General features: G+C 39.1%; 1 protein-coding gene across 2 annotated transcripts; it reads left to right on the top strand.

Moving 5' to 3' along the window:
• The first annotated feature begins 6,998 nt into the window (after positions 1-6,998).
• Positions 6,999-18,526, top strand: ccne2 (cyclin E2). Of its 2 annotated transcripts, none has more exons than XM_078251771.1 (12): positions 6,999-7,446; positions 9,023-9,058; positions 9,568-9,649; positions 9,730-9,783; positions 12,154-12,293; positions 13,127-13,262; positions 14,132-14,278; positions 15,776-15,871; positions 16,257-16,391; positions 16,483-16,594; positions 17,427-17,584; positions 18,311-18,526. In XM_078251771.1, the coding sequence occupies exons 2-12, from the start codon at positions 9,045-9,047 to the stop codon at positions 18,419-18,421; spliced, it is 1,185 nt and encodes a 394-aa protein (XP_078107897.1). In that variant the 5' UTR covers positions 6,999-7,446; positions 9,023-9,044; the 3' UTR covers positions 18,422-18,526. The 2 variants fall into 2 exon arrangements, with proteins under 2 accessions (XP_078107897.1, XP_078107896.1); XM_078251770.1 differs by having other exon boundaries at positions 12,151-12,293.
• The last annotated feature ends 2,633 nt before the right edge of the window (positions 18,527-21,159 follow it).

Here is a 21,159-nt window from a genome sequence, read left to right as displayed (position 1 = left end):
GTGATCCCTCCTCGGTCCTCTGGGCAGAAATAAGAGCTTTGAGACGGCCTTCACGGGGGAGGGACAGAACAACTTCCGGTTCAGCCGAGGAGTCGAGGAGCTATCAAATAAGGGGCATGAGATGCAGCTCATGCCGAGGCGGAGTGGCAATCGGGGGAGTCTGGACTTTTCCCGGTGTGCTGGTAGTGTTTCTAGGCCGCGAGGGCCGGTCTGATCGGCCGCTAGATCCGGTGTGGTGTGGTTTTTCTAACGTTACTAGTTGTTGCAACAGCATGTGAAAAAAACTACAAAGTTTGCTAGGCCAAAAAGAACATTAATCTCACGATAAAAAAAATTGACGCTGTTAAAATGGGTTTGCGTTTACTCCGTTAATAACGCGTTTAACTGACAGCACCAGTTTATACGTAGCCGATATTCACAGATATTCTGATATTCCAGTGTTTGGAGCACTTCGATGAGATTTCTTCTTTAACTTTCCCGTTTGTTAATTCAGCCATCTTGTCTCTCTGACGTCCTGCAGCGTCACCTTGTTGTTGTTGTTGTTGTTGTTGTTAAAAGCGATCGTCCTGCGCCCGCCTGGCTGAACCTGCCTCTGACTTTGTAATTCAGTAACTTTTCACAATATTTTTTTTTTTAAAGGGAAAAAAAAATAAAAATAAAAAAAGACTGTAAAAAATTACTGGGTTAAATATCACTAAACGCCTTGTTTTAACGGTAGCTTTGAGATAAATAGAAAATGTAAAAAGACAAAATGTATTTAAAAAACAAAAAAACTTCCAAAATATTTTTTGAAAAGAAAAAAAGAAATAACATATCAGTATGAAGTTGGTATATATGCGTCTATTGTTACTTGCTTAGGTATGTTTGATTATGTTAGTGTGCAGTCTGTTGCATGGTTGTAGAGTTGTGTTAGTGTGATGATGGTGGGGGAAAAAAACATTGAAAAATGGAAAAATATTTTTTATTATTTTATGTTCTTAAAAAATGAATCTGCAGTCTACTTCTCAGGGTCACAACCAATCACCTTTTACTCTTTAGAAAAATGCAGATTTACTTGACGGCTGATGATTTCATTGTGCGTGATCAGACTGTTTTTTCCAGCTCTGTCCCCGGCAGAGCTTTCCCTCGTGAAAAATGTTTGTGAGAAATAATCGACTTATAGTTTTAGTTTATCTTGGTCCCAGGGCTGTGAAAACGAACTCTTGATGCTCTCAGTCGACTGTTGGAAACCCATCAAGATGGAGAGAAACTGTTGGGGTTTTTTGCGATGTTTATATTTGACCTAACATGGTTTTTAGAAATGTACTTTATGCTTCTTATCTATTCTATTTTCTGTGTTAACTTAGTTACATTTTTTTTTATTTTTTTTTTGCTAAACTGTTAAAATATTTAAACCAAAAAAGTAGCAATGATCTTTAACCTTTTCACTAGTTTATAATACAGATTTTTTTTTTTTAGTTGTTTAACTTTTTAAGCGTCTAACTGTTCTCGGCCTCGGTGCTCTGAAACAGTGGACTGTCTAATGTTTAATGCCTCTGCTGTTGGGAAAGTATAGAGAGCCCGGGCCGAATCGCCACACTGCAAACTGTCCATCTGACAGTTGGACTGAGTCCAGTGGACGCACATTTCTGTCAGGAAAAGAAAATAATAGACGAAATGTTGAAATTTAAAAAATAAAAAAAATAAAAAAAAGCAAAGTGAGTCAAAAGTACGAGATGGAAAGTCCAAAAGTATTACTTTTAAAAGTCTAAATAATGAGATAATGAGCTGAGAGCCTGTATTTATGTCATCATGACAACTTCTCAACTTATAATTGGGACATTAAAGGTCAAAAAGTTGACTCACTATCTCAGGGATTTTGACTTATCTCAAACTACATTTCACAAATTTCGACTCACAAATTTGGAATTACTGCATCAACTTTTGGGTATAAAGTACGTAAAACTAGCCAGATTTTTACCTTCTCTCAAACTTTAAGCCTTCACATCTCATAACTTTGATTTACTGTGAGTGTTTTTTTTGATTATTCCTGACTTTTCACACATTACTTTCTTTTCTTGGCATAAATGGACTTCCATATCGAATCTCATGTTTAAACTTTTAAATCATAATCTTTCCGAGGATGTGTTGTGAAAATCTGCTCAAAATGTTATCAAATGATCTCAAAACATTAGAAAAAGGCTAGACCTTCATATTTGGTTGACAAGAATAATAATAACGAATAATTCGTCCTCAGTGATTTCAGAGTCGATTTTATTGAGTTAAACATTAAACTAGGGCTGTCAATCGATTAAAAAAAGTAATCTAATTAATTACATACTCTGTGATTAATTAATCAAAATGAATCGCATACATAATTAACGGCGCCTGAACCGATACTTTTTAAGAAAGTAAAAAAAGAAAAGAAAAAAAAAGGGTACTAAACAACAGTTGGTGACATTAAAGGACGGCTTGTTTATTGCTAAGGCCGTATGGTCAAAATTAAATGATTTAATAATAATGTATAACAATAACAATAACTTATTTCACTAGTAAATTGCTGTTAAACGACAAAAACAACAACCAGATGGTAAAAGGACATTTACAATAACTTCAAATGCACCAGGAGCCTGTAGTTTACCAGTTTCATTGAACGCACCGTCTGTGTTGTTTCTCCAACGGCAGCTGCAGATTGTTACATCCCGGTGTTGAATCCTCTACAGTAAAACACAGTCACACTTTACACCGTTTAGCGTTAGCTGTCAGCATTTTAACCATGTTTAATCCAGCTACTAGCTAGCGGTAGGCTAACGTTAGCTGCTGTTGAGTATAGTGTTAACTAGCTAGCGGTAGGCTAACGTTAGCTGCTGTTAAGTATAGTGTTAACTAGCTAGCGGTAGGCTAACGTGAGCTGCTGTTGAGTATAGTGTTAACTAGCTAGCGGTAGGCTAACGTTAGCTGCTGTTGAGTATAGTGTTAACTAGCTAGCGGTAGGCTAACGTTAGCTGCTCTTGAGTATAGTGTTAACTAGCTAGCGGTAGGCTAACGTGAGCTGCTGTTGAGTATAGTGTTAACTAGCTAGCGGTAGGCTAACGTGAGCTGCTGTTGAGTATAGTGTTAACTAGCTAGCGGTAGGCTAACGTTAGCTGCTCTTGAGTATAGTGTTAACTAGCTAGCGGTAGGCTAACGTGAGCTGCTGTTGAGTATAGTGTTAACTAGCGTCACATGCAGCGGTGTTTGTGTTTCCTGTAACGTCTGTTTCAGAGCAGCAGAGAGAAGCGCAGACATATCAGTGGCACCAGATTTTCGTCTGTATGCAAACGTCAATATGGAATGGATTAATCTGCGTTAATTTTTTTTAACGCGTTATTTTTTCTCAGATTAATTAATCGAAATGAACGCGTTATTTTGACAGCCCTACATTAAACACATCAACAGTAAACGAGCAGAATAAGTGAAGTGATTCATAAAGAAGTTCAGGAAGTGGATCGTGTTTGAAGATACACAAAATATCCACATTTGTGTAGTACAAACACACAAAAGACAAGTTTTTAAAGCTCAGGAAAGATCCAGCTGTGATGGAGGCTTTTTGCAGTGTGGTTCCTGAATCTCCATCCGACTTCAGTTTGTCTCTGTGGTCTCCGTGCCGATGGGACAGCAGCATTATTAACGTCTGTACGGTTTGATGTAAATAATCGTATAGCTGAGTGCTTCTCTCTGGTGTATTCATGCTTCTGTCTTATTTCTCAAATGTCTCTCTGGCTCTCTGTCTCTCTGCTATGGAGCTTTGCAATCGTAGACAATGTTATTTTGTTTTTAAAAGGCAAACTTAAAGACAGAAGGGATTGGAGGAGACGAACATGATGATCGGTCTCCTCCGGCTGTCAGGAGCCTTATTTTATTATTTTTTTTATTTTTTATTATTTTAGTTCTCAGTTCATCTCTCTATCATCAAACTAACAGGGATTTGTAAATGTTTTTGTTCAATGCCTTTGAAAATTTGTGGATCTCGTGCCTTCCAGGTTGAAATGTTGAAATGACAATGCATCAATGAAGAACTTGAACTCCCTTTTTTATTAGTTTTCCTGAGTGGACGTAATCTATAATAAAACACACACAAACGGACATCAGAAACCAACTATGCACCACTCGGAGGAAGCTTGTTTGCCCCGCCCGCCCGCCCAGCATTTTATAAGACTCAACAAACCAGACAGAATGATGTAGCAAAACCTCTTTTCTTGTTTTATTTTAAAAAACAAACAAAAAAATGTGTGAAGAATATCTGTGGCATTTTTATTTTTCACCACGTGTTAGTCTTTTGTTGCTTTTATTTGTGTAGTTTACTGGAATAATACAGCACTTTGCCAAAAAGGAAAAAAAAGGTTGTAGGACTTTTAGGGTTATCTTTTTTTTAATTTATCGACATAACTGGTCTCCATCTTTGTATTTTTTGATGTATGACAGATCAATTCACTCTGTTCTGATGTCAACAAAAAGCTAATTAAAAAGTGGGGTCATCTGTTTTCAGACTGTAATAGTTAATACATGTGATCTCTCTCATTAGCCTATAATAAATGTTTTCATACGCAGCTCTCCTGTCTCTGTTGGTTTGTGTTCAGCCCTCCATAGAAGACAAAGCTGTCTTAAAGGGATATTTCAGATGTTTTGAAGTCTGCTTGTTTGAGCTAATTCTCCAGAGTCAGCTGCCTCGGTTAGTTTGTCTGTTATTGTGTGACGTTGGTAGTCTGGGAAAACCCTGACGAACTTCCGGCAAATTTGAGATTTGCTCTGCAAGTCCGTCTGGCCGAGAGCCCATTCAAGCCCATTTCCAATTTTTCCAAATCGAGGCACCAATCGCAACCGTTGAGGCGGGCTTTACACGATGACGATAGCGGAGCGACGGCGAGCAGCTTTTTGTTTACATTCAACGTGACGGCCACCGAAGCGCAGCAACCCGTTGATGCCGCTGCCAGAGGCATTCGAGCGGCGTCCGTTGGTGACGCCCCTTTGGAAATGGGCTGTGAATGAACCTTCCCCAGACCCTTCTCAGTTGTAACTGAGAAGGGTGTCAACCAGGCTATGACTTTGGTGTTTTAAAGCAGAGATCTTCAACAGGGGATACAACATTGATGACAGGCTTACCGGCCTGTAGGTAGTCATCCACAGATACAGTTAAGCTTAAACCTACATTGTGTAATTTTTTTAGTTGATTCTTAGCAAAAAAAACTTTTGTTCTTTCACAAATATGTGCTCATTCATACTGAGCTTTAAGGCTCCACGTCATTGGTGATTTTAGACCCTTTTTAGGGGGTGGGGGCTCAAGCCAAATCGCTTTTAGTGCTTCAAGTTAGAGTTTGTGAACGTGTCTTTTAGTGGCAGAGGACAAACAATGACAGGTTCAGAGGGCTTGAAACAGGTTTAATATCCTGTGTGTCTGTCGCCGATGCTACGCACCTGTAACCCAGTCAAGAAGGGTTAACAGAAACGTTGTGTTGGCCAATCAGAGGGCGTTATTGTGCCAGACTCCCGCCTTTGGCTGAGTCTCTATCTGATCTGTCAGAGGGAGAGCAGTGCAGTTGTGAAGTTTAACGTTGGTAGTCACCAGAGAAGAAATTTGGTCATTTCATGGTGCAGATTAGAACCCAAATTGAAACGTAAGCAACTAAAATTGCTGAATGTTAGAACATTGTGTCAAACTGGTCGTTATTACTGTGACTTATAAAGTGTCAAAAAACGTTATCTGACGTTCAGTAGCTAGCTCAGAGATTATTGGATAATGAAATAACTGATTTAGCACTGTATCCGTGTCACATTCTCATTAGGGGCTGAGCCCCCCTAAAGGTCTGATCCTAGAATCGCCCCTGCAGCAGGGGCCCTGCTCCACGTTACAGTGCTGCACTATACTTCAGATAGATATATACAATATTATTGTCTAGCCTATATTCATTTGACAGCTGCGGGTTACCGATTACTTTGCAGATTAGGATTTTTAAAACCTAGAACGAGCACATAATGCACGTTATATAGTAGATTAAGTAACTCAAAAGTATACTAACAAAAGGTAGAATGTGTTCTCCTAAGGCCAGCTACAACATTTAAATGCTGCTTATTGCATCCTCAACTGACAGTAGCAATATTAAGAATTTGACTTTTATAAGTATTTAGCTAATAATCCTTACGCACTTTAACTTGAGTAATAATTTAATTGATTATTTCTTGCTACTTTTACTTGAGTATAGGCTTTGAATACTTCTACCTCTTACTCTTACCAATATTTTCACTAAAACTAGACCACTGTTCATCAAGGGTTAACACAAGTAAGTTAAAGTGATCATTTTCAGTTTTGATTGGGTGTTTATATGCACATCAGGTCCTTACATTTTATGATTAGGTTATTAGGTTGAGATTAGAATAGCAAACACAGGAGCCAATATCAGCTGTTGGGTTTTATTATCCACAGTAGTTTTTACGCCTTTTAATGTTTTATGTGACGTTTTTGGCCACTTTTTGGACGTTTCTGGCGCAGTTTCGACCTTTAAGACGCTTTTATCGACGTTTCTTACGCTTTTTCGACGTTTTTGGCGCTTTCGATAATAAACGGCTCGTATGCTTAACTTAATAAATGTATAATGTAGTCAAGTAAACAATATTTACCTCTGAAATGTTGAAGAGTGGCAGTTTAAACGTAGCATGACATGAAAACACACCATTAAAGTAAAAGTACCTCAAAATTGTTCTTAATACAGCACGCGAGTAACTGCAATTACTTACTTTACCGCCAGATATTGCGTAGTATTTAAATATAGTTGCACTGTCTTATTATTTAAGACAAGAGTCTGTTTATAATATGAAATAAAGCCACATGTCAGCAGCAGTTACTCTCCATCAGCGGTTTGACAGCAGCTCCACGTGCTCTTTCTGTTTACATTCTGCAGAGGAAGCACGCGGCAGTCGCTCGCTCTCGGATTGGCTCGACGTCACGAAGACCCCTCCCATAGGCGGGACTCGTACGCGGAAGCTGTCTCAGTGCCGGGAAAAAGAAGCTAAATAACTCCATAGAGAGTGGATTTTACCGTACATTTTCGATGTAACGTGGTTTCTTTGCCTGTCCGGAGTCGTTAAAGTTTAACCGGAATGAACGGAAAGCGGTTTTTATTTCAAAAAACCTTCCTTCGATACGGTGTCCGTTAGAAATGAATGTAAGCTCCGGTGAAACACGGTAAACAACCCGCTTAATCGCGTTTTAACGCTTCCAATAAGATGTTATATTCAAAAGAGGTGTATGTGAATCACATTTAAACCCTTCGTTACTGTTCGTTTGTAAAAATCTCAGCCTAGATTTGAGTATTTAGCGCGTTTCTGTGAACTGGTAACGGACATGCGCAGTGGGCAGCGGCAAGCCGATGCGGATACAAGGATTGGCGCCGGCGCCACAGCTGATGCATTCATTCATTGATCACCGAGGAGGTAAGACCCCCGAGCCGGAGAGCGCATTTATACTCATATATGTAGTTACACAACATAGTATTACTCTTTATGTACTCTTGGGGTTTTTATTGCACATTTCCATCTTAAATATCCGTCTTTCTCGGCGTAGTTTGGTGGTACGTGGATTTAAATCTGGACAAGCGAAGGACTGCAGCCATAACTTATAGTTTTACCTTGTATTTTATCTTATTTTAAGGGCTTTTTCTCTACTCGTACCATCGAGTTTACCTCGCTTGAATCTGACATGTTGTCCTAAAAGTGTGTAGTGATATTTGGGGTTTTAGTGGAGTTTTTTCCTACAAACACTGAGGCTGCTCCTGTTACTTTAAAACTCTCAGAAAGGTGCTTTTATAATTTGTCTCTATTTTTTCCCTGTTTTTCTAAACCGAGCAACTATTCAGCTGTTTGCATGCAAAAGCAGCAGGACATCAGTTTATCGTCATATCTGGGTTAGCTGGTTATTGTTGACCTAGTTAGCGGTTGCCCGGCTAAGTTTGCTAATTACTGTAGCTCCCCTCCATAACTTAGCCTCGCTGTGGTCTCGGTTTACTTGGCTTTAATGGCGCTTGTCGACGTTTAAAACGGTTTGTGTTCACATATGATGTTACCATGAGTTTAATCTAGCAATGGAGAGCAGTTTAAAGTCGATATAGCTTATATTAAGCGGTCATTTTTACTAGTTTCCCCCCCAAACCCGGAGGAGGTTCAGCGGAGGCAGGGCTCAAATCCTCCCGCTTTTGAGCTTCGGAAATTGGCGCGTCTTTGAGTTTCAATCCTCAAATAAAGTCCATATTTTCGCGTTTTCATACAATCAACTTACACTAACGTCGTCTGCAGATGTTTGTTTATTCACTGTGGGTGATAAACGTTGGTTAAAATGCAGCATTTTTGAGCTTTTTTTGTTTGAAATCGAGGGAACAACCAGCCCCCCTCCTTCTTGGCTGTACTTACCACACTAGCTTACAGAGCTTGGCTGGCTAGTCTGGCTCTTTTATATTAAGTTATATCTGTTTTGTACCCGTTTGGCTTTGCTTATCCTAGTCTTCTCATGTGGAGCTTTATCTTTCTTAGTCGACCAGTATTGCTCCATGAGCTACTTTGCCTCTCTTTTTCTTGGTGGTCACAAGCTAACCTGTGTCTTTCATCACAAGCTAACTACCACCAGGTCCGAACTGAGCATGTAAAATGTGAGTTTTTGTTGCATATTGGGGGTCCTTGTGTGGCTTCTCCAGGACTTTCCAAGAGCCAGTTAGTCTCTTTATAACATTATTTAGTCGTTTTACTTGGCTCTGGCATGTTACAGGCTTGTACAACCTCCAACATGTTGTAAGTTGGGGCCCAGTGGCTCCTCAACATGGCCCCAGAACCCTGTAACAGATCATGAAGTGCTTCCCAGGAGATTTTAGATTCATTATATTTAATAAAATCCCTAATTTCTCATCCTATATGTAGCCCATGCTGTCATATGTATGTATGTATGTATGTATGTATGTATGTATGCATGCATGTACTTTTTTGGATGAAAATCTCACCTGTTCCCTTTTTTATTTTGCAGAGCCATAAATACACTCGACACAATGTTCAGACGCAGGTAAGCAGCTGGTGTTTGTTCTCAAACTGTGGTGTGGGGACCAACATGGGGCCTCCATACCAAGAGGGAAAAGTCCAGTTTTAATAGAGCTGCTGTGTGATTAGGCTAACATGTATCAAAATACCCTTGTACATTTCCATTTTCTCATATTGATAATGTATGCATTCTCACAAAACTATGAGAAATATAGTTTTCACTTGATCTTGATCCGAAACATTATTTCAGACAAATTTATGGAATGACATTAGATCAGTCGCCAATACGGTTTCACTAAACGTCAGTGTTATCACTTGCATTTCATTTTAGTCATGTAAACGTTACTCTTGTTTCAATTCAACAGGAACTTGAGCGAGATGAGATAATTAACCGCTGCGACTTAAAACATATTTGATAAACCCGTCCGTCGTACATGGCCAAGCTAAAACTCTAAATTGACTCCCGCCAGTTGAGCGACTGCCTGTGTCCGGACCTAAATCTGTGAAGCTGATGTACTTCATTTTTCATTTCAGCGGTCGCATCACTTTGCAAGCCAGAGATTCAAACACACTCGAGCCGACCGTCAGAGCCCCACTGAAGAAAAGGAAATCAGAGGTGTGTGTGGGTTTCCTTTTTGTGATTATCAGTTTAGCACTGATGCCAACTCACCAGTTTATTTTTATTTTCTTCTCCAGCCCTCCAAGAAAAAGCTACAACCTGCTGCCAAGAAACAAAGCTATGAAATACAGGTCAGTGTGTCCACGTGTCATTAACTCTGAATGATTGTGTGTGTGTGTGTGTGTGTGTAACTGATAAGAGTTAAGAATGGGATGTGTTACTAGTTATCTGTTTTGCCTCCCAGTCTGCCCTGCCCTGTTTGAAAACTGTGTAGTCGTACTAGTGTATTTTCAGCATATCATTTGCAGTTTTCTGTAGTTTTCTATATTTGGAGCAGCGATTCCCAAACCAGTGGGCTGTGCCTTAAGGCTGTTTTATAGTTCTGCGCCGGACCCTATGCCGTAGCCCGACGTGCACCTCGCGAAAAATGTAACTACACGTCACTCGGTCACTTGGTAGCGTTGCATTCCCCCCGACTCATTTCCTGGTTCTCCTTCTCCAGAAACAACATGAAATCAAGGAGAGGGTTAACTCCTCCTGCTCCAGATTTCCCACCGTGGTCAGAACAGGGGAGACACTTTGTATCACACTGACTCTAGAGTCGGTACTCGCTCTGAATCGCCATCACGCTCTCACTGATCCTTCGCTCTATCACACATGCCGGCTCGACGCACACACGGCGCACAAGTATAAACATCAGTCCACTTACGTAGGCTACGGAGAAAGCTCTGCGTGGAGCCTCCGCAGAACCATAAAACAGACTTCAGGGTGTACGTAGGGAAGACTCATTAACATCAAGCCAACTAACACCTGGACACTACGTGTTGCAGTTCGGTAAGCACTAAAGTTGAGCTGAAGGTAATAAGTGGTAGACATAACGGTTAAATTGACTAGCTAAAGTAATGGCGAAACTGTTTCAAAATAGCCAGAAATTGGCTAACGGTTAAAATAGTTGGCCTACGGGCGAAATTAACAGTTGAAATGGTTGTCAAAAAGTAATGTTAATGGATAAATGGTGACACATTCAGCTTCACTCCTAGTAGAAGCCTAGTAAGTTAGTAGTATTGATTACTGACCTAACAAACCTAAATATTGACTGTTCAATTGTATAATATTCACATATTGCATACCGAATGGTTTTATACATTTGGAACACGCATTGGGAATTGATGAAGGGGTACATGAGTTCATGTGACAGGGCTTTGGGGGGGAGGGGGGCTCCGACCAAAAAGGTTGTGGAGCCACTGGTTTAGAGCGACCATTTTGTTGTACTCCTAAATGATATAGAATAATTTCTTATTCCGTTGTGTTTTTCACTTTTTCGCCAGCTTTTGTCCCTGTTTGCCCCCTACACATGATCTATATATTGAACAAAGTGGTTACTGTAACTTTATGGGATTCATCTTGGTGACGAGAGGTCATGGTAAAGTGACTCGGGAGTTTCAACAGTGACTGTGCAGTACCTTGTTCTCACCACAAGGTGTCACCACAGGACTCGATTGGAAAAATGAAGTTCACAGTGGCGATGCACTTTGATTTTTGTTTTTTTTTTGCGCATTTAATTGCGCGTAAACTTAATAGTGGTTTACGCTAAAATGCATACAGCAACATGTAGTTGTACAGAAGAATATAATCAATCCAATGGATGAAAAATGCAACAATAACAAAATTAAAAATAAAAATACAGACTTTTTAGAATACAATTTTATGGTGTTTTAAAGTGAATCACAATAGTTTATTGATCCACTCGGTAATAAGTCGCAGTTGCTCACAGTAAAGATTTAAGGAAGAAAACTAGTCAGGAAGTTTAAGTTTGAAGCGCTTTGAGTGTCTATGACAAAGCGCTATATAAACGTAGTTATTATAAAGTGAGATTATGTTATAAAGATTATGTTGCTTAAAGTGTGTGAACATGTACAAGGAATTGGACTCTGGCTTTTTGTCCTCACAGTACATAGGACATATGGGTAAAAACTGAACTCTTCAGATTTGACTGTTCATGAGTAGAGTCATTTGAGGACCGTATTGTTGCAGTATTTGCAAATGTGTGTAGCATTTTGAGAAACCGCATCTCAGTCTATACTCTGACTTGTGACTGTGTACCTGAATCTGTAGATGCACATCGTCTGTCGGACAAAATCGCAATAGACCCTACGAGATTTTTGTGTTGGTTGAAAGAAAATATCAGTAAAAAAACTGCAAATTAAAATGTAACTCATTCTTTTTAAGTAGTGCCTTTTTATGTTCAATTTGTTCAATAAAAGAAATGATTTCCTTTTTAAATTCAACTATAAATTTGTATTAGAATACTAAAAGCAACAGTCAGAACGGAGTACACTTGAATATGTTTATATATCGCAAGTTCTCGTTATCATAATAGTTATCTCATATGGCATATTTTCCTCATATCGTGCAGCCCTATTGACCATACAGCCGGTCTGAATCTTCCTGTTTTTATTCATCTCGTGCGTCTTGTTTTTTTTTTTTCCCCCCCTCAGAAGTGTTGGTCGGAGGACGGAGCGAGTCCGTGCGTCCTCATCGAAACTCCCCACAAAGAGCTGGAGCCTGCAGATCCGTCGAGCTTCAAGCAGTACAGATTCAAAAACCTCTTCATCAAGGCCTCCCCCATTCCCTGCCTCAGGTAAGAGAGTGTGTGTGTGTGTGTGTGTGTTAGGGGTGTGACTCTTTACTGGTCTCACAGTTCAATTACGATTATCCGGTCAACAAATGGATATCGCGATGAGTCACCTCCCACACAGTCTGTGTGTTTTTACACCTCAACGAGGCGTCAATTACTCAACACCTCACGCTGAGCTGCTACTCCCCCCGACTCTGTATTCAGAGTCTACTACCTTCGTTCAGTTAATTCTGCTTGTAGTTGAGACTTTGACTTCAAATCAGAGCTTGGATCAAATTGAGAAGACGCCCTGAAACGGAGCAGCAAAGACCGATTTATTTTAATTGTCAACAATTAATTTAATCACTAACTATTTAGATATCTGTTGGAGACATTATTTTTTTCTTCCCCCGTTTTAAAAAAAAAAAAAAGCCTAAATTGTGAACAAAACATGACATTTGAGGACATCATCTTGGGCTTTGGGAAACCATGATCCCCCCTTTCCCCTGACCTTTTTTTTAAGAGACCAAATAAACGACAATGAAAATAATCATCGGTTGCAGCCCTACACATTTAACTTGATCTTAATCTTAACTTGGTTTATTGTCAAATGTCTTGGTGGTTGGTGCATAATAAAGTGAAAAAAGTAGTGCAATAAGCAAATGTCTAGAACAGAAACAATATGTACATATATTGGTATTAAGTGAAAGAGCTGGACCCTAACTCATGATGTTATAGTTCTGTCAGCTCACCCAACAAGTACAATGTTTGATTTGCATACAGCTGAGGCATAAAAACCAAGATGGCGGCTCTTGAAATGAGTTTTAAAAAAAACCCCACTGTTCCTTGTCTTTCAGCTGGGCCAGCTCGGACGACGTGTGGATCAAAATGCTCAACAAGGAGCTCAAGTACGTTCACGACAGGAGCTACCTGCAGCGGCATCCCAAACTGCAGCCCAACATGAGGGCCATCCTGCTCGACTGGCTGTTCGAGGTGAGGACCGGGAATATTGTTTGATTCCTCTTATTGGTCGCAGATCTTTTTTTAAGATGCAGAATCTCCTGGTAACCATGTTTAAGTAGTCCGCCATAGGGGTGAAATGACAGTCCTGGGTCGATATATCGATTTAAATCCTCAACGATCCAACATCGCTATAAAGTGAAAATATCGGTACACACAAATGGGCTTATGCATCGGTCGCAGGCCCCGGATTCCAATCGGCTCTTTGCAGACTTTATTAGTAAATATATTTTTGTCTGACGGTTGATGTATCTTATTGTGATTTAACACCCCTTATCTACATTTTTAAGTACAGCCATAGGGGTGTAACGATTCAATGTATCGATTAACTTCAACAATCTAATATCGATGCATATCGTCCTCTTTAAGATGCGCCTTTATTTTGGTGTGTGTGTGTGTCAATGTAATAGAGCTGCACAATGAATCAGTTATATCGAAATTGCAATATGGACTAGTGCAATATCCTAATCGGGGGGGGGGGCGGGGAGGCACACTATTTGTTAAAGGCAATTTGTGTCTAACCATTCTGAAGTATTGTGGTGCTGCAGGGACATCCTGGCCTACAGACTAATGGAAAAATCTGTTTAATTTTGTTTTAATGAGAATAACAAGTGATCATTCCCTCAATATAGAGAATCATGTCACAATTGCAGCATTAGTCAATGATCGCAATTAGATATTTTCCTAATATCGTGCAGCCCTACTTTGTAATATCAGTAAACATTATAACATAACGTAAAATCTGGTGTGGTGGTAGCACGTGTGATTTCCACCCCGTCTACGTACATCAGCTGGGGGGTGAAAAGATTTCTCAGTTGGTGAAACTCTGTCTGTGCGTGCAGGTGTGCGAGGTGTACGCCCTCCACCGGCAGACGGCCTACCTCGCCCAGGACTTCTTCGACCGCTTCATGCTGACTCAGGAGAACGTCAACAAAGACTACCTGCAGCTCATCGGCATCACGGCGCTCTTCATCGCCTCCAAGATAGAGGTGAGTCTCCCTCCTCGCAACACCCAGTTTTTATCGGCGTTTCATGCATGTTGATGCACAGGCTGCACACATTAATATAAACCAGAGTTCAGCACATTTCCAAATGTTACAATGTAACGCTACAAAGATTAATCAATTAGTTGGCAACTATTTTGATACCATTTCTTTTCTTCTTTTTTTTTTTATGAAAAGGGTAAACGTTCTCTGATTCCAGCATCTTAAATGTGAATATTGTTCTAGCTTCTTCTCTCCTCTGTGACAGTAAACTGAATATCTTTGAGTTGTGGACAAAACATGACATTTGAGGACGTCATCTTGGGCTTTTTGGGGAAACTCTGATCTAGGGCTGAAATGATTCCTCGAATAATTTGATCACAAAAAATCCTCGATGCAAAATGATTAGCCTCGAAGCTTCGTTAAATCAGGGTTACCAACGTTGTATTGCTGACGGACTGCGTTTCCACACGGATCATCATTATTGTCGCATACCAGACGCTGCCAAGTCTGCGGGCGGCACATGCCAGATCGTAAATGGTGAGGGGCTAAGAAGAGACAGGCTGGAGAAAACTACAAAGTCTCCAAAGTTTGGAATTGGTTCAAACGTAATTAAAACGAAAACCCTGTACAGTGTGTCTACTGAGAAACTGAACTAGCTTAGCACAATAATAGCACGACGTCAACGCTTCAGCATCTCGACAGAAAACATTTCTCATCCATTCCACGAAGCGGACCCAACAAAAGTAAATCACGGAGTTGTATGGACGATGAAACTACACCAAACACACAAACGAGCAAAAACAAAACGAGAAACTACGTAGCAGCGACCAGTCTGATCTAAAGAGCCGACTTGTTGACTTGTTCTCCTGTCTCTTCACGGAGAAACAGCTGATCAACGATCTACTAGCATAAGTGTAAATTAAAATAGATTATAATATTTATATTTACATAGGCCTATATACAGATCAGTCTCAGGATGAAACTTGTAGTTCTGAAAGTTAAGGTTTATGTATGTTTAATGTATGCCTTTAGTGTGAGGTTGTCGTTTCAGGAAATGTTTTCTTTAGAAATGTTACAATGTAATATGGCACATAAATGCACTTCATATGTTTAGTTTTTTGAGAGAGATTGTAAGCAACGTAGGCAACAAATGTTGCTTTTTCAGAAAATTTAACCAAACTATTGTTATTGCTCTTCAATAAAACAAAAGTATTTCTTATCCGAATACTTGATTACTAAAATAATCGCTAGCTGCAGCCCTACTCTGATCCACATTTTTTATTTTTTCCTTCTGACATTTTAGAGACCAACCAACGAATCCATTAATCAAGAAAATGAACGACACAAATGTAATCTTTTGTTGCAGCCTTAGCTACAATTTAAAATCTGAATGTATGTGAAAGTCTGGACTAAATGGTCATGTAGATGTATACATTGGGAGTGTACTTTGAATTGCTGTTTGTTAATAACTTACCTAACTCCTCTTCTTCTTGTCTTCAGGAAATCTACCCTCCTAAAATCTTAGACTTTGCCTACGTCACAGACGGAGCCTGCGACATTTGGGACATCCAGCGCACGGAGCTTCACATACTGAAGGTATGATTTTAAAACTCCTCAACATCTAGAATACAAAAAACAAAACAGTTTGACCAAAATGTTTCTTAAATCACTAAAATAAGTCCTCCCAAAACATTAAAGTGAAAATGTTGAAGTACTTAACATCTAAACAGCTTCTTCTAGAAAACGTGAAATTTCCAACACAAAAAATATACTTGAGAGGAAAATGTACATGTATACAAGTGTAGTTGTCTTGTGTCTGTCTGTCTCTCTCTGTATATTAAATAAGAAGTAACCAGTCTGCATTCAACAACCTCTTTGGTTGTTCCGTTAACACGGTGTAAACCTGTGCAGCATGTCATGCGTTGGCGCCGTATCTGTCTCCGCTTATGTTGACCTGTATGTTGTCGTCATCGTCCTGCAGGCGTTGAACTGGAATCTCTGTCCGGAGACGCCCATCGCCTGGTTGAAGCTATACGCTCAGGTGGAAGCCCAGAAAGACGGGGAGAACTTCCTGGTGCCGCAGTTCTCCCAGGAAACGTACATCCAGATCACACAGGTACCTTCATACCGGGGGGGGGGGCGAAAGCTCCTTGTTTTTTCTTCTTCTAAAGAACACATACTGACCTTTTTTGACCCGTGTGTTGCAGCTGTTGGACCTGTGTATCCTGGACATCCACTCGTTGGACTACAGCTACAGCGTTCTCGCCGCAGCGGCCTTCTGCCACTTCTCCACGTTTGACGTGGTCCATAAAGTCTCAGGTGAGTTTGGTTTTCCCGCCTGAACGGCCGCTTTTAAAGCTGCTACTTGGACCAGCAGTTGTAGCCGTTATGAACAGATTCACTCAGAGTAGTTTATCTAGGATGACACAACTAAAGTTTTTTTTATCTAGGTGTTTTTTTTTTTTTTTTTAACAAGGACAAAACAAACGGGGTTATTTGAGGTGAAATGCTTGACATGAGAAATGGAAGAATATTTGTGTGTGTCTTCACTGATCTTTCGATTACAATTGTCACGTCAGCAATTTGATTCGATATCGTGATGCGTCAAATACATTGTTCTATTAAAGCCATATAGGATATTTAATTCATAGCTTCTCAATATTCAAAAACAAAATATTCTGCTGTGCTCTAATACTAAATACATTGGATACATAAAACTACAGCACTGAGCACACGGCACTTCCTGAATGTGCAAAACGGAACATGTAAACAGAAAGGTTGTTAGGCCTACATTCAATTGTAAACAGAAATAATCAATTATGGCCCGGCCGATTATCGATGCAGCATCGTCCGTGTCCACGATTGGATGCATCGATTATTTGATTTCAACACCTAGTATGTGGGTCCTCTGTGTCCATGATTGTCTTTTGAAATCACAAAGGTCCTTCTGAACCATGACTTTAATTCATGAAAAGCTGAGGGTATTTTAACGGGGGGAGGAGTCTTCTACTTTTTTTTTCTGTGGGTGTTTGTACTACTCTAAGGCTTTTGTTTTTGAGAATATTCTTTTTATACTGAGTAATAGATTTTCATATATATATATATATTTTTTAATTTGACTCTAAATCCTAACCCGTCCTGTGTCTGTCAGGTCTGACGTGGGAGGGCGTGGCTCCTTGTGTCCGGTGGATGAGTCCCTTCATGGACGTCCTGCGCTCTCAACCCACACCTCAACTCAAGATCTTCTCCAAAGTCAAAGCTGACGCCCGGCACAACATCCAGACACACGTGGCTTATCTGGACCTGCTGGTGAGACACACACACACACACACACACACCGCTGTTAGTTAGGGCTGGGTTAAAATGATCGATTCTCTAAGTAAAATCTCTTTACGGAGAGGCAGAAGAGTTATGACCCAAACTATCCAAGCACTTAAGGGTGTTTACAAAAATAAAAAGGCTTTCAATTGAGTTTGCAAGACCCGTAAGGGGTTAATAACGTGTACCGAGTCAACCTTTCTCTGGGCTATGTTTTCATGCTAATCGAATGTAAACCGTCAGAACTGTTTTCCCAAGATGGCGCCCGCCTGTATACGTGAACAGTACGGTCTTTCTAAACTATCTTTTTAATAAACTGTCTGTACACTTGCAATTTCCCAATGCTTCTGTTTACATGTAGGGACCCTCATTATGCTACCGTGGAAGTGTGGTGCTATTTTGAGCCTTGTTAGTGGTATAGAAATGGAGATTTTCTTTTTACTTTCCCAGTGCCCCGACGACTAGCTTTAGAAGCTAATCAGCTGTTCGCGCTAGCTTGTCTCAAGCTAGAGACTCATTCGATTAGCATGAAAACATGTCCCAGAGAACGGTCGACTCGGTATGAACATGTCGACCTGTACCACCAAAATAAAAGCAGGATGATGTTTACGGTGTAGAAGATTCATTAATGTTCAAAAGTTGACTAATTGTGTGTCAAGCCTTGGATATTTAGCAAGCCGTCGTGACTAACGTTTAAATTTGTTTCCTGTCGTGCAGCGAAAATCTCATGACCTTCGACCTGACAGCCCTGACTGTCGGATGTCTCCCGTCGCCGTGGGAGCGCTCCTGACTCCGCCCAGCAGCACAGAGAAACCAGCCAATCACTGAGCAGGACGCACTACCTCTTCGTACAGTTTGACCTGAAGCGAGGTCTCTGATCACATCAGCTTGTCGCCAACAGGACAAGATTTTAGAAAAGCAAATTTTATGTAGCAGGTTTTATATATATATATATATATATATATATATATATATATATATATATATATATATATATATATATATATATATATATATATATATATATATATATATATATATATATATAAAAATATGTAAACACTAAATCTGGAACTCCTGTCGGCCTTTTAATTCATTTGGTTTTCTAAAACTTGAGATTGTCAGGAATTGCTGTTCTTTGGACACTGTGTGAATGTACAGGTTAACCAGTTTGAGGTTTAGACTGAAGCAGCAGCAGTCCACTGATGTAAAGTGGGATCGCCGAACTGTCTTGTTGCTTGGTTGAGAGGAAACTGAACATTTTGAAGTATTTATCTGGGAGTTTTACTGGTGCTATTCTTGAAATGAAGTGTAAATGCTTCCAGATGGTGCTTCAGTCAGATTCTCAGAAGAATGAAAATGAGGCATATCTCATTTTCTACATTAAAATATTTTATTCAACTCTGAAATGGGGTTAAGTTAAAGAGTATCCTCTCCTAAATTCCCATTCAAATGTCTGTAAATTTGCAGGTTTACACTCCTAATTGTCGAAACGGTGTGATCTACAAATATTGTGTTTTTATTTTTTTTTGCTACATGAGCCATACCAATAATCGGCCACTTTAATTGCTGTTAACATCCTGAAAACTGCAGGTGTTTTGAACGCACCTGACCTTTTGTGTGGCTCAATAATTCCCCTCTTCAGTCGGGTTATTGTTGCAACCTTGTTGCACATTCTTGTTACATTCCTGAGAAACTTGACTTGCATAGGAAAACTGCAAAGTTTTTGCTTTTCAAAGTGCTTGTATTTATTAAGCCTTAGTATGTAAAAACAAAATGTATGTCTATATGTAAAAAAATAAATAATCTGTGATGAGCTCAGTTTGATCGCTGCCAAAGGCAAAAGCTATTTATGATTTTGCTATGTGACACCTTTTTGGTGAATTACAGTTCCTCATTAAATTGTGTACACTAGCCTGTCCATTCTTAGTGCCTTTTTAAAAAAATATGAACTGTACAGCTACTAAGCTTTAGCTACAGCGAGCTAAAGGTGTGAACAAACCTGACTGTAAACCTGAAATCTCTACAGCTCGATCGAGACCGCAGTGAACAAACTATGTAAACTGTAGATGTTAAAGAATTTATGTCTTTGTAAATACAGTAATTCAGAAATGTGTAATTTCTTTTATATTGGAATGTTTAAATAAATGAAAGGAGTTTGGTATGTTAAGTTTTCTGTCCTGTGTGAATGTATATTGGTCTATTTTAAAAAGGCACAATAGTTCGAGAAAGTATAGTCAGAAAACGAGTCACAAGTTGTGTAACAATACTTCATTACCACAGTCTTGTCTCCTTGCCTTCGGCACTTTGGGTAACCTGCAACTGGCATAAAGTAAATGTATGTTTTATAAACACAAACTCCACAGTAAGCAGAAAAGGCCCTGCCCAAAAGTGGCATCGAACAAGGGATCAGTCTCTGCAGTTGCTGCTTTTTTATTTTTTTGGAAAAGGCACCATCATGGCATACATTCTTTCAGTATTTCAGCGAATGAACAAGTAAATATACAAATGATACTTTTGTTTTTTTTAAGTATGTGTATGTATACAGAGTATTCTAAGAAAAGAGAAATTAAACTATTCTTTGTGAGCCATTTAGTCCACATGAAGATCTTACAAAGCTCCATCTTCTCTTCCACGAATATAAGTCCATGTATATCCTTCCATAACACAAATTTACACATACTGATCAATATCCACATGCATAACCATGTTTTTGCAATGTATAATCCTATGCTTATTTGTACTAAAATCTGCCAACAATGTTCTCACCTTATTAGAAAAATAACTATATACAATGGAACCAAGGGATTTTTCATTTCTATTATTTCTATCAAAAGGGGAAGAGCATGGAAAATCAGTGAAATCATACAAAGTCTGCTAGTTGCTACTTTCTATGAGGCAACAGTGCTAACCACTGGCCCACTATGCCACTTATATTAAACCTAAAACTTGTAAAAGAGTTATTGCATAGTATGTCGAAAGAAAAATGAAAGTCATTAAAGTCATAGTATAGTATGTTGAGAAAAAGTCAGTATAGTACGTCAAAAAAAGTCATAGTATGTTGTTGAAAAAGTGTAGTAGGTCAAAACAAAGTCATAAAAATGATAGTATAGTGTGTCGAAAAAGTCATAGTATAGTATGTTGAAAAAAGTCAAAGTGTAGTATATCGAAAAAAGTATGTCAATTTTTTTAAGTTATAGTAGATTATGTCAAAAAAAGTCATAAAAACTCATAACGTAGTATGTTGAAAAAATGTCATGAAAAGTCATAGTATAGTATGTTGAAAAAAGTCATAAAAAGTCATAGTATAGTATGTCGGAGAAAAAGTCATAGTATATATGTCGAAAAAAGTCATAGTATAGTATGTCGGAGAAAAAGTCATAGTATATATGTCGAAAAAAGTCATAAAAAGTCATAGTATAGTATTATGAAAAAAACTAGTAAAAAGTCATAAAAAAGTCATAGTATAGTATGTTGAAAAAAACTAGTAAAAAGTCATAGTATAGTATGTTGAAAAAAACTAGTAAAAAGTCATAAAAAAGTCATAGTATAGTATGTTGAAAAAA

Source organism: Sander vitreus, chromosome 6 (genome assembly GCF_031162955.1).
Source record: "Sander vitreus isolate 19-12246 chromosome 6, sanVit1, whole genome shotgun sequence".
In the NCBI taxonomy this organism is placed as follows: domain Eukaryota; kingdom Metazoa; phylum Chordata; class Actinopteri; order Perciformes; family Percidae; genus Sander; species Sander vitreus.
The sequence above is the reverse complement of the archived record's forward strand: the minus strand, read 5'-3'. Positions and strand labels throughout refer to the sequence as shown.